General features: G+C 44.2%; 1 protein-coding gene across 5 annotated transcripts in view; it reads right to left on the bottom strand.

The window, feature by feature from the left end:
- FGFR3 (fibroblast growth factor receptor 3) overlaps positions 1–14,665 on the bottom strand; it is a 57,856-nt gene that overhangs the window by 30,221 nt on the left and 12,970 nt on the right. For all 5 annotated transcript variants that reach the window (XM_074821925.1, XM_074821926.1, XM_074821927.1 and 2 more), the window contains exons 2-3: positions 4,988–5,251; positions 539–592 (exon numbers count right to left, since the gene is read on the bottom strand). In XM_074821925.1, coding sequence (XP_074678026.1) covers positions 539–592; positions 4,988–5,251 — 318 coding nt within the window. The remainder of the gene's footprint in view (positions 1–538; positions 593–4,987; positions 5,252–14,665) is intronic.

Raw genomic sequence — 14,665 nt, 5'->3', positions numbered from 1 at the left:
GGGATTGAAAGAAATTCAGAGTAAAAAGCACTGAGAGGCTCCGTCCTGGGGCTCCCTTCCCCACGTGAATGAAAGAAAAAGCCAGTAAAGCCAAAGGGGTTGCTCCCGCTTACAGCATCAGTCAGTTTGGCCCTTGGCTAGCGTAAATTTTATGCTCTGACTCCAGCCAAGATGCTGGTAAGGACCAGAATCAAAACAGCTGAAAATAAAGCAGGCCAAGGTTTGCACTGGTGTAAAGTCAGTGTAGTAAAAAAAACCTAATTGTGAGTTTGTCTGGATTTACATGCATCATGAATTCAAATTTACAGAATCAAGTCTAAAAAAAAAAAATTACACTACTACAGCTGTAGGATATTATAGCAGTGATACTACTCTGGCAGCTATTTCTACATTTTTAGATAAACAGGATCATGGTCACCGATTTCAACATGGAGAAAGAGCTGCTGTCCGACCAGGCGAACATCCAGATGAGCTGCTCCACTTGGGAGCCACATCTCTTTGAAAGAAAAGGCCTCTGTATTCCAGAAAAACAAATTACCTGTATCTTCTGACTCATCGTCATCATCTTCATCATCACCTGATGAAGGGGAATCTAGGAGGAAAAGGAGAAAGAATTGAAGCAGAAAGAGGATGGCACGTGGGGACATCACATTGGACAAGGCTGTTGGTGCCACAGTGGGCTCCAGTGAGGGAGGACATCCAAGTGATGGGTCACCCTTCCCTGCAGCTTCATCAGCCCATCCCTCCCATGCTGCTGGGCCAGGGACAACTGGCCAGGAGCTTTCTGAACTGGGAGAGAGGTGTCATGAGTTTGCCAGTGCTCTGCCACCAGAGACCGGGGTTCAATGCCAAATACTGTGTAAAGAGCTCTTCTCCTCATAAATACAAAAGCAATTCCAAAGGGGGAAGTTTGTTTTTGCAGAACAAGCTCTCCCCCGCTTCTTTTTCCCTTCTAGCATTCACTCTGAAGACTTTATTTCACCAAGTCTCAAAACAACAGGTCAGCATTTCTAATTCACTTTCCCGGCATTCTTCTTTTAACTCAATACACCCCTGCTACGTCTCCCCTCGTTAACTCCCTGCTCAACCACTCAGACCAAAGCTTTTAAAACTTCCCCTTGCAATCAAACCTCTCTCTCGATCGACATTTTGATGGTTACTCCATAAACCAGTTCCCTTCAGTTATATTCCTCCTGCAGAGGCACCTCAAGGCTGTAACTCAATACAGGTTATCAGGTGGGAATTTTCCATCTGTATCTCTCCAAAACATCCTGAGCTGTTTCTCTTAAAGTGGTCTAACACCTCACTTTCTCCAGGCTGTCCACAATGAAGTCCCTCTTTCCCCCCGAACGACTACTGCAAACGTAAATCCCATGATAAAATAGCAGCTTAGTGTTTGACTTAGTACACACGATTTAGTACAATTCAGTGTCTGGAAGATTTAGCATCACTGACTTCATATAATCTCCAGGAATTTCTTTTTTAAGTAACAGCAAAATGCTAACAACCCAGCAGCCTTTATACTCTGAGACAGCGGTAAAAGAACTTGGCCTTAAATGCTAGAAAACAGGAAACTTTGAGTGTTCAACATGTGGCCAGAAACGTAAAACACTACTTTAGACCAAGCCAGGCAGCACCTCCTTCATTTCAAGATGCACTCGAGTTTTCTGCTGTTCTCTGCAGTGGAGGTAAAAATAAAAAAAATTTTTAAAAAAGGAAAAAAAAAAAGGAGAAAAAAAAACAGGTAGGGGAAAAGTAACAACAAATACTACTTCTCTGCTGAATCTGGCAGGACTTTCCAAACACATTCACCATCTACAGGAGCAAGAAACACAGGAATCATTTCCTTGCTTTAGACTGCAGTGGCACATCATGCTTTGCACCTTCTCTTTGGCAAAGTCTCAAGGAAGACTTCAAGCACGTATCTAATTGAAAATCCACAGTTGAGGTCCCGCTGGCAGCAGAACTAGGGAAATGCCATGGGGCTTGCTGAAAGTGAAGGGGATGTTTAGGTGTTTTGGCTGAACCAGCAGGTTTACTCAAGTCCCAGCGAAGGCAGAAACTGAGCCAAATCCCCACCAGCATCGACAGAGAAACCAGCACATTCTCACCCCTGCACTCTCAGATTTGGCTATCCACATATTAACATGTGATTATAGATTACTCCTGGTTTCCAATGAAACAACTGTGACCAGAGGAGCAGAATCAATTTTTATACCAATTCAAAAACATTTCCACAAGACTGAGGGAAGAGTCTTTGACCTTGCTTATGTTTCAGATGAGAGATGCAGCTTAGGTTTTCAGACCAAATATCCCATGTTCAGAGATACTGTCCTATTCAGGTTACTAGAACATCACTTATTTATTTCAAAAGGTGACTAAAACTTTGTAAGCTATTTGTTAATCATTTACTAAAATAGTAATCCTTTTCAGAAGCTGATGAGTATTGGCATCAGCAAGAACTACTAGATGCTATTCCCAGAAGGACTTTAATTATGAATGGAAATGCATTTAATTTTTTTAGTCACCTGTGTTGAAGAGCTTAGTCTTGGGCATTTTGAAAGCTCTTTTCACAGGTACCAGCCTCCAGTCCATGCTCATCACACTGGTGCTGCTTGGCCACTAAATCCAAAGGCTGTTCTGTGTGTGAAATGGTTGCAGAAATGGAGCTTCTGCCAACAGGGCTGGAGATCAGTTTGGGCATGCAGCCTCTACTTGTGATCCTCTTCAAGTGCTCAGGTTTTATGAGGACAGTGCGTTTCTTTTTGTAACTAGCAAAACACTCAAGCCCGTGTCTGTCAAGAGAGGCATTTTAAAGAGATCAAACCCTGCTATTAATCAACCTGGTTTTCAACCCTGAAATGTCAGCTCCAGCATCTCCTTGCTCTATCTTCAGCACCAAGCATTTCACTGTGCACACTGAGAGTCACTGCAGAAGGGCCAATTTGTTGCAGGCTCAAAACTCATGGCCCCACTAGGAAAATCCTAATATCCTCCTAGAATCTGGAAACATGTCTCAAAACGGGACTTTTTTTGTGAAATACACACAAGTGTGTATCAGCTATTCTGAATACACCTAGCCTAGTTTTTCTCACTTAAGAATACAGATCAGAGCAATTCCAGTTCGTTACTACAGATTTAAACCAGTTTAATGCAGAGAACAACTCCAGACCTAAACATAAGATACCCACATAAACACCTGACCAGATAGCTGAGCTGATCACTGGCATTACCTTTAAAAAGTAGGAACACAAACCACAAATCTCTGATAACAATCTCATCTTCACAGCGCCACGCTGAGTGATCGATACTAATTATGAAGAAATTTCTGAACATACGAGAGGCGCCACTATTGCCACATAAAGCAAGGCTTCAAAGTTTAAAACAAGTGCTGCTGACAGCTAAAATGGAGACTCCCACATTACCAGCACTTTGGTGGTAATGACAGTGGGCTAATAGAATCAAAGACTCATAATGCTGTCAGAAAGCAGGTTCAGGTTACTTGCTTGTTCTTAAGCTGTTATTAGCTATTATTAGCGAAGAGGAAAAACACAGGGGCTTAAACTTTTTAAAAGCAGAGGATTATCAGCCCTTCCACTATTAAAAACAATTTCTCACTTTACGAACTTTTGGGGCTGGCAGCTGTTTCATTTGAGCGTATAACCAGCTGCCCTCTTCTGCCTTCTTGCTGCCCCTTGAACTCAAAAGCATTTTAATGTCACTTAAAAAAAAAAAAAAGAGTAACGTTTCTAACAACCTGCAGTTCCTTGGATAGTTCCAATAATCGTACCTAGTTAAAGAAAGCCTTTCAAGGGCCAAATACTTCTTTAACCATTTAATTGATATGACCTTGAAGCATTCACAGCAATCTCCAGTAACGTTCAATGAAAAGCAGATGTTGGTGAAGGCTTGTTGAAATGAGCTTTTATTCTCATGATGGTTTGATTCTCTCACACAAAATCCTATTCCTGGCAAGAGAAAGCCCTTTATGGAGTAGATGTGATTTACAATCACAAACATCTCTGTGCTTGGTTTTCAGGCAGAGCCCCTTACTTTTTGAGGGAACTCAACTTTTGGAAGCAAGGACCTACTGTTCAGGGATGCTTGAAAAAGCTTCAAAAGCACAAGGCCAAAGGAAAATTTTCAAAACCTTAGATCCACGAGTGGTTAATTCTTCTGAAAACTCAAGCTTTTAATCTGTGTGATCGGGAGGCTTTCTATCTGCTCACAGTGGTGAGTATCCATTTACCAATGCAGCAGCCTGAAATCATGGAGGTGATCTTAATGTTAGCAGTTAGCTATCTGGGAACAACAGATACTTCTGCCACTCTCTGTTTAGTGATACAGGCTTCGACTGCTTGTAGCTGTTCTCTCCCACTGTCCCAATCATGGAAAATACGGCTAAGCAAATGACAGTGTGTGCTTTCCTAACAAAGCACTTGTTTGCAATATGTGAATCCCAATAAGTACCTTTGATGAAGCACATATTTGAGATATATACAATTCACAGGTAAGTTACATCTGAAGTAAACTAGTAATATGTGATAATTGGGATGGACGGAAGAGATTTATCAGCTACAACAGGCAAACAGTTTTCAGGAACTTCCAGCCTTTACATGCAATTTTGCCACTGATATGTCACATAAAGTGGAAAAACTCACTCAACCTCCCTGAGCCACAGTTCACTCACAAAAGACTTCAAAGGCACATGTAGCATTGCATCTATTTGAATGTTAAGGGGGATTTAGGACTAGCACCGTTTCTAAGTCTCTCTCGGTATTAAGCTTTACCATTTGGTATGGACACAGAAGCATTCTTCAATTGGCTTGTTTTGTCAGTCTAATCACTGCCAGGAGTTACAAGGGAGGTAGAGACCTACCAAGTACAGATGAACACTGCAAAGCACCAGCTGTGCTGAACTTGTGAAGGGGCAAAAAGTTAAAAAAAAAAAAAGAAGTCACTGAGACAGCTGTATTTCTGCACGTACCTGTAACTCTGACTGTAAAGTTTCCCAGGACCTCATTGGAATGCCTTGGCTTGCAACTGTACAGCCCCGAGTCATCATATGACACATTGATTATCTTCAACAGTTTTTGTCCAATATGAGTTCTGTTGGTAGGTGCAATCCCGATACCATCTTTAAACCAGAAAACAGACACAGAAGAGCCTTGCGTGTTACAGGAAAGTTCAATAGTATCTCCACTTCCAAACACCAACTCTTCCAAAAAGGCGGTCTCGCTCCTCAAGTATTCTGCAAAGGGAGTAAGAAATGGAAATGAGTAAATAAGAGCAGGTGTTGGAGAATGAAAGAGCATTTAAAAAAAAATGTATCTTATATTTGCCCTACTGATGCTTCCACATGTCCAGAGCTCCTCCTAGCCAGAGGTAAGCCTTGCCTGCCCCAGGCAGGTAGTAATGCAGAAAGACAGCTGTGCACACTACAGTCAGGTCTCTGGCTGATCTACAAGGATGGTTTCAACCCCCTAGTGACCAAAATACGGCCACACCACCAGGTGTGTCACAACAAACAGCACAGACCTCTATGTAGGGTCATTGCAACACCCAATGTTGCATAGGAGGGTGATCTGGCAGAAGTAATCATGTGCTGAAAAGTTCAGTTTAGTCTCTGGATCTCAATTTCTTTATTCCTGTGAGTCTGTCCACAATCCCTGCGAGGCCCAGAAAGGAGGGGGTACAAGGAACGGGAATGTGGATAAACCCAATTTCTCAAGTGGCTCCGGGTGGCCCAAAGGCAACCTCTGTGGGCTGAAGGAAAAAAGGGGGAAGGCTGGACAGAAGATGCAGGCTGGAATAGCTAAAACAAATGAACCCACCACTAGCTCCCTGCTGGAGTTACTCTGCAATAATGTGCAGAACCAAAGACCAAGCATGAAAGTTGAAATCCCTGTTTCTTCATTCTATCTACCAGCTGCAGCAGTTTGTTCCACGAGTGATGACAGTGAACTCTGCCGCAGGCTGGAGAATTTTGTTTTACCATAGAATGACACAAGGAAAGGTTCAAGCTCAGAAGTCTCCCCATGGAGGAACATGGGGCAACGTTGGGTCTGATGGTCCTCAGGCTCATTTTAGTGACACATAAACTCACTCTTGACATTGAATAGTTTATTCATCCTTTACACCAGTTTAATAAAGAAGAATTAGTCCTCTAGAGCTGCCCTCAACGCAGCTAGATCAACAGCAAGGCTGCCATTCTCCCCACCCTGTCTATGCTAACCAACATTTGCACTCGGCATTGCCTATCTCTGTCTTCTGGCTTGCACCAGCTCTGTACGCTCCACCAGGCGTAAGTCTTCTTGGTTTTGTACAGTATGTATCACGGGGGATCCTATTCCATGACGAAGACACTTTGGTGCTATGATTACATAATTAGCAAGTAAAAAGTAATTCAAAACAGATCGGTCTGAACCTAATCCTATGATCCAAATGCAGGTGGCCTGAGTTGATCTCTGATAGTAATCAGATATGGATAGAAATCCTAATTTTGCAGCTTAAGCATATTCATAGATTCCAATTTGACTGCAAAACCAATACAATTACAGCAGCTCAGAATACCTGAGGATGTGGCATTGGCCTCAAGCTGCTCTTCTGCCATTAAGTGAAAGAGTTGGAGCAGGTAAAAAGAGAAAAATGTAATGCCTTTCTCTTCCTGTCATGCAAGTTTTTATTCTTGTGGAAATGTAAAAATTAAAAATATAAGAATGTTTCAGTCAATAGCCTTGCAGGGTAGAAATAAAGAATCCTGCAGGCCTGAAAATGTGGTATTTCATGGGAGGTATCGTCTTGCAGGAGGCAAAGCCCACACTCGTTGGGGTTACAAAGAACCTTTCCTCTGATACCCTGGCAGCAATTCCAACTCAAATATTTTAGGTTTTGGCCAGAATTTTGTGGTATTCATACAGTCAAAGGTTTAGGGTGTTGTTTTTTTTCCCTTTTAATGAAAAGATTTTCCCTGAAAGCATATACTTTTAGTAAAAAGGAAAAGAAGACAGAGCTCCAGCACCTCCTTCCTATCAGACCAGCACCTGTTGCAAAACTGAGTGTTCGCCCATGGTGTCTTCCCAACTGGGATATACCCTTGGGGAAAATATGGTTGAGAAATATTCTGGTTTAACTGTTCCTTTCAGGTTTTTTCCTTCCTTCTTCTAGCCTATAAGGATTTTTTCAATGGTACCAACTTTGGCTTCCAATTAAAAAGCCCTGTATACAGCTTTGCACTTGCAAGACTGGGTACTGATCTTTGTTTGTTGACTCTGATGGAAGTTCTTGCTAATTTAATCTACTGGAAAACAAACCCCACGCAGCTGCACAATCCCTCCATACAAAATACACAGTTTTACCCAAACTGTTTGCCAAATGATCAAGACTTGTATATTTTGGCTTTTGTATCATAAACCTACCAAACAGGAACAAGCCCAGACTAAGCACAAGCCAAACTGTACTGTTTAGCCATTTAAAAGGAAATCACTTTTCTGAAAACTGTAATGAATCTGGACTAATGACAAAGCAACAAACTATATTTATAAAACAAATTTAGAGAATGCTGAAATGAAGAGAAAATTAACTTTAGACTCAGAGCAGAACAACTGGGGTCCAAAGCTTCTTCTGGGGAAAGAAGCATCATCTCTTGTTTCTGACAACTTTATTTTGGCATCTCTGCCCTCAATCTCCCCAGCTGGTCTCCAGCAGATATCATGATGCAAAGTTCAGTCCTAGTGGCTTTATTCCTACTGACTGGGAGTAATATCTAGAAAGATGGAGTGGTGAATTAAAAGGAGAATGTTACTAATGGTTTTAATCTCACTTCTTTAAACAGTTTTTCAAATTTCAGTTTATATGCTTATGACTTAAAAAATAAACAGGACCCAAATTGGAGACCTCCACAAAGTACTTAAATGTGCATTTAAGTGCTTAGGCACTTTGCCCAACTGTGACCTTGGGGAACGAAATTTTACTCTTCTTATTCCTCACATAACTTTCAAATACAATGATAAATCCAAAAGCAGAGAGAGTCTCATTTCCATGCTGAGAACGGCTGGAGTTTAAAGCAGGGAACCAGAGCTCATGTCTCCCACTGGGTGCCCAGAGCCCAGCACCATCTTCCTGCTTTCCAGCTACAAGTGCCTGGTGTTTCCAACACCTCAAAAAGAGACACCAAAACATAAAGGAGACATGAAGTTGCTGCCTCTGAGGCCAAGGATCCAGCCATCAGACTGTCTACCTCTCCAACCACGTGGTGTGAACAAAATGGCAGGAGCTGTGTGTGCAGCCTGCGCTGGGGAAGGGTTTAACACAGATGGGCTGAGCCCTCCTGGGGACCTAGGCGAGGGTTTGGCCACCTTCTTCATCCCGCATCTCCCATTGCTAAATCATAAGGAACCAGTATAGGGGAGCAGACTCTGAGCTCTCCCGACACAGTTGCTTCTTCCATCTGGTCACACACCTCTGAGGCAGTCAGAAAACTTCCTACTGCAAAGCAGCACTGCAGGAAGGCTGGGTTTTGGATTTACTGGAGCTGAACACACGTCTCCTGGACCTCAGCCCCAGGTCCCAAGAAAACAATTCTTACTGCTGGCAAACAGCTATCCCCACACATCCTTCAAAACTCTCCTAAAGCATTTCTATTGCAAGTCAGGTTGCAAAGGTCCCCTCTGCAAAGGTCGCCCACCTGGGATCTAATTGACATTAACAGAATCTTTTTAAAATCCACAGTAGACATAGGTAAAAATTACTGGGGAGTTAACAGGAGCCCACTCTGTCACTTGCCAGCGGAGCAGGGATTAATGCATTTGCAGCTTTAATGGGTTCTTAGAGAGGAGGCAATCTAGGTTGTGGGCTCCCAAGATATGACTAAAGTTCAACCATTTATTAGTTTAGCCAAAGCAGTAATGAGTTGAGAATCACCAAGAGACACTTCTGATGGAGATCAGCACTTGCAGTATCATCACTGCTGCTCATAGCTACAGAGAAAGAGGCAAATTTTAAGCTGTTCAAAGGAGCAAAATGGCAGCAGCTAGCCGGGAAGCACCTTCCACGAGGAGCAGCTGGCCCAGCAATGTTAAAATACTTTTGCATGTATTCACTTATAAGGATAAGATACTTCATCTCCATAGCTGCTTGGCTCATCCCAGCGATAATTCACTTTCTGTGTGGTTCTCAGCTCCAAGTGCTTAAGCGTGTCAGTATTTCCATCAGATGTCTGCTCCTCTTAGACATCAATACTTGTTTCTGGCTGAGCCTGGAAATGTTTTATTTTGGTTTTAACACAGGCAGCTCTCAAGAACTGCAGGAGGATATGCAGTTATTTATTTTCCAGGCATGAAAGGACAAGGATGAGGAGGGTGATGGGGTAGTATTCCTGGGCTGCTTATAGCCCCCCAAAAACCTAGAGCCTGGCTGGTGCCCTCCTTGGTGTCAGGGACTATTTTCAGGAGCTGTGGCAGAAAGCATGGGGGCTGCTCCCCCCGTGGCAAAGGCCCACAGTGCCGGCAGGAGACTTGGTGGGGTGGGAGAGCCTCAGGGCCCTGTGCCACCTCACAGGCTGCTGGGTCCTGGCTCCAGGACACTCCATCTGGTTATTTCTCTTCACGTCTGTTTTTCCTCCTGGAATAGCTTCCCACAATTCTGCTTTTCTAAACATCAAAGTGTTTGGGAGCCTCCCGAGGGACTGCTCAGGTAGGGTACATGCCTCCCCCATCATCATCATCCTCCTTCAGTGAGCATCCCGCAGCTGGGGCACATCCACCACACAGCCGAAACCCCACTGGGACTCTCACCACAGAGGGCTCAAGGCCCATGACCTTCAGTACCACCAGCAAGATATTCCTCACCCCACCCTGAACCCTGGCAATCCTGGAGAGGCTTTTCGAGATTGCTTCACAGTCAGCTGGTGGAATGGACTAAGACTCATTTCTAAGTGGATCATATTTTCCCCTTTTCAGGCTGGACAAACTATTTGGCATGTTAACAAGCAGAAAGATAGCAGCACTCCACACACTTCTCTCTTCAGGTTAATTCAAGAATGTTTCTTGTTCCATGTATTTTATTGCACCAAATCCACTGTGACAGGATATATTACAGGATCACAGAGCAACAACCATGCCAGAGCTTTTTCCTATTGAGTTTGGTATCCCGTTCCCAGGGGGATCATGGTCACAGTCACCGAGTTGGTGTCTAACTGCTGGAGGGATACGGAAACCTCCAGCATCGGTGGGATGAACAAGGCCATGATGGCAAAGAGCATACAGACCATCTCCAGGCTCAGACCCCCAGCCGTCTCCTCTGTGCATGCTTAGCCCTAGTTTACGCTAAATAAGTGTCTCACCTGTGTTAATAAAGGCTCATAGTATTATCCACCCCCCACAACAGTGTTCTTCCCAATACCTGTGTGGCTGCTCATGGCACAGGGCCGCTTCACCACCTCACCTCAGGACTTCTGCTCCAGGAAGAGCAAACCCCGTTGCCCAGAAGGGAAATAAAACACTTTTCTTGCTGAACACTTCATTTGGGACCTACCTTAATTTAAAAAGCAGCCAGGAGGGGTGACGAGCGGCCCTGGTGCAACCTCCCTTCGAGCACCCTGCCATATCCCTGTTCCTTCTATCTCCCCAGAGAGGCAGATGGGCCCCGGGGGGATTTTGCAAACCACCTGACGAGCCCCAAGCCCTGCACCGAGCAGCAGCCCCCATGAGAGGTGGGCACAAGAGAGAAGATCGTGGGATTGCCTGTTTACCCGAGGACCTGCCTTCTCAGGGCAGATAAGATCGAGGGAGCGGCCACAGCAAATCGAGCTCACCTAAAGTCACCGCATACCCTCACTGCACGGCAGGGAGCTGATGGGGTATTTTTTATACATGTATTTTTGGTGGTGTTTTATGCAAGGCAAAGCTTCCTCTCCTTTCTGCAGCAGCCATGAAGGAGCCAGTGGCAGTGCACCCCTGGCTGGCTATGGCCCTGCCATCCCAAAGGGCACATCACCAGCCGAGCACAGCAAAATCTAATATATAAAATACATACATAATATTATATATCTAGTATTTTATGTATATGATACCATATTATATATATTAAATAAAAAGTACTATATAAAATATATATCCTGTCTTCTCTCTTTCCCCCATTTCCTCCCCCTCCAAGGTCAAGACCCCCCTCAGAGCACATGTCCCAGTGTCAGGCTGCAGCCATCCTGGGAAGAAGGGGCTCTTTCTGGCAAACACATGCTTTGCAGAAGCAAAATCATTTCCCAAAGTGGTGTTCAGCTGGGTTATCTCCCCTGCTCAATAGGGCTTACACCTCAGCAAAAATGCAAAAATCTGGTTGCTTCTGTAAAAGCCTAAAACATGATCAAGTAATGTGCCTTTAGGAAACCACGTCTAAAAAGCGTTTGCCTCCATCATTTGAAGGTGCCACTTTATCTTTCACCTAGTGCATGTTTGCTTGGTGGGGGGGCAGTTCTGGAAAAACTTAAAATAGCTTTCCTAATAATAATGCAAGGTAAACTGTTTATACTGTCTTACCACGGCAGTGGCCTATGCAATTGTTACCAGACAATGTTTCTTCCAAAGACGTTAACAAGCGTGCTGCACTGTATTACCACCCAGTGGTTTTTTTTCTGTGTTAGGAGGAAAGCAAACTTTTTTCCTAGAGAATTAGCAGAACAATAATCAGGTTTAGTTCTGTCATATGCGGCTTTTTTTCATAAACAAGAGATTATGGAAAGAAAAAAAATCTCTAGTGTTTAGCTTGGCTATCCCCGACAGCGACTTTGGAAGAGCTTCTAGAATGGAAAAGCAGATGTTGCAAATCTGCCTTATCTACCGAGCAACTGTTGACTCTGTTGTGCAAATCCTAATTTACATCTGCATGAAAGGTTTCAGAGATTAAATGGCATTCAAGGAGGAATATTAGCTTTTCTCCCTCCCTCCAGCCCTCCTTTGAATGGATTTACTACTGGCAATTAGCTTTCTGTTCCACCGGCCAAGTAGAAAACAGGATTCATCAGGACTCCACAGTATCCTCCTTCTAATGGACTGTTTTCTCAGATCACCCAATTCAGATACTGAGATTTAGAAGAAGAAATAAATAGTCACAAAGCTAAAATAGTTACAAAAACACTTTGGCCAGGAGGATTTCCCTGTGGCACTTGGAAGGCCCTGAGGAGGAAAAAACCAAAACCAGAGAACAAACCAAAGGGGTCTCCTGGCTACACCTAACAAAAATGAGAATGTAAACCGCAAGAGACACAAAGCTTTAGTTGCTGCTGAGAGCCCAGTGCCTGTCCCAAGGACAGCCTTCAGCTGGAGCTTTGCTGGCTTAAAGAAACAGGTGGTGATGGTGGGTTTTCTTTAATATCTGGCCAGACTGTGCAAACACTTTCCTTGGTTCCTCACTCAAAACACAAAAGAGAGGAGCAACCACCCTCCATATCTATCTATCTATCTATCTATCTATCTATCTATCCATCCATCCATCTCACAGTTCTGCACTCCTTTTTTTAACAGAAATAAAAGAACTGATATGAAATGTCCTCCACTTCATCAATGATCCCTAAAGACGGGGAGCAGTGGAGCAGGGACCTGACAGCATGGGGATGCTGAGGTCCCCAGGCTATGCTGCTCCATGTGTCCTATGAGAGCTCCTGGCTCGTGCTGAAGCACCTCAAGGACGCCCACGCTGATGGTTCCTGCTCTCCCAGGTGCCAAAGACTTTGTGCTTTACTCAAGAGAAGGGCAGCAATAAGCTGCATCAGATCTCAGCAGCCCACGCTCATGGCGGGGATGACACCAGTCCCAGGCCTGGCATGTGGGCGAGTGCATCCTTGCAGCTGGTTTGCCCACATGTCACACAGCCCACCTCACCCAACCGCGGTGACCAAACGTGGCCAACCCAGACCACTCCCTACTCCACGCAGAGCGGCAGGAGACCCATTGAGCTGATCCCAGATGGAGCACAAGAGACTGTGTCAATAGATTGTCGTCCTTTTGGTGTCTGCCTCTTGTTGCCTCTGAAGAACGGTGACCAACTTGGGCCCAGCTTCTGCACAGCACAGCAGGGGCATCCCGGCTTGATCTCGACAGACAGATCCCATCACAAAATGGCTGATGTTTTACATTTTTTCTCCTCATGCCTGAGGAAGTCTAAAAAAACCTCACTGTTGCAGCAAGGAAACAACCACCACCACACCTTTGCAAAGCCACTCCACTGGAAACTGAGGCACAGACTGAGGCTTCCCAGCATCACAATGGATTAGGCAAAGCTTGTCCCCAGCCTCCACTGGAGCAGGATTAGGTCCTGCTAAACTGTGGAGGCCCTGAGCAAACCTGTGCTCTTGAGCATCAGTGCACCATGCCATCCCTCCTGCTTCGCTGGACCAGGTTACCCGGTGCGGTTTTGTAGGTGACACACACACCAAGCAATTAGCAAAGTTTGCAACAAGAATGACAGATCACACAAACAAGTGCTCCACAAAGCATACAGAAAGGAAAGAAACTGAATCTTTGGAAATATTCTTAAACTTTCTTATAAATCCTTAAAAGAATAAGCACACGTTGCTGCAGAATTCTTTTGAGTTATTTTTTCTGGGCTCCTCCTCCACATGCTCATTTCCTTCCCAAAATCCTTAAAAAATTCATTACTTTTGGAGTTTTGACCTCCAGGGTGCTAGTGAATTCTAACAGAATGTTCACCACCTCTTAAGTGCTCTTGTAGATTAATTTTTAAGTAATACGTAAGGTCACCAGACCCAGAAGTTTAGGTTTATCTCAGAGCAACTTTTTAAAGGATGCAAAGACCCATGGTGCCTTTACAATTCCCAAGCAGGCTTGGCCCTGGCAGTTACTTGCGATGCTTTTTTTGGTACTTGTGATGCTTTTCTGAAGTGGGCTTTGAGATCACATGGCATCAGCAAAAATTTGCCATAAAGCCCCAACCTTTCCCCTTCGGTTCACAGCTATGCAGCTCCTAAATCCCAGCTCCTCTGCATTTCCCTTGCACTTTTACTGTGTGCTCCTCTAATCTTCATTTAATGCAGGCAGCTGGCTGCAAATACCCCCGAACAATGACTTTAATCCTAAGTATCCTGAAGCCCCCCCTTCCTCCCTGCACCAAAACTGAAGAAAAAAAATAAAAAGAACAGCCTCATGACAGCAAGATGGAGAAATCCAAGCTATCCACTGGGCCAAAGGAGCAGAAAGACACAATGAGCTAAATTTTGCCTGGTTCACTAATTAAAAACGGAAGCTACCCCACTCCGGAGCCAAGGCAGGGAGGTGGGGGAGTTTTCATGCTATTCAAAAAATCGGCTTCCAACTGGGACCATATTCACTCCACATTAATTGTCATTCCAACTACGAGTGTCCTAGTTTCAAAATGAAAACTACTCTCTAGTGTAGCTAGTGAAAACTAACACCAGTTTCAAGGCATTAAACAAAATTTATTGATTGCATTTTCCCACCCACTAAAACTTTAATAAGCATTAAACCTCAAACTCCTGGCCCCGTTTCCTCCCTCTACCCTCTCTCTCCATAAAAAGGGTCAGGGTCCTCTATATGGAGATTAGGACTTAATGTTTGGTATTTGTTTATGAGCCTATCAATTGCCTCTATTTCGGGGGGGGAAGCACATCTGAAAAAAAAACCCCTCTTGTACA

This window comes from Strix aluco, chromosome 4 (assembly GCF_031877795.1).
Source record: "Strix aluco isolate bStrAlu1 chromosome 4, bStrAlu1.hap1, whole genome shotgun sequence".
Taxonomy (NCBI): Eukaryota; Metazoa; Chordata; class Aves; order Strigiformes; family Strigidae; genus Strix; species Strix aluco.
This window is presented reverse-complemented; position numbering and strand designations above follow the sequence as displayed.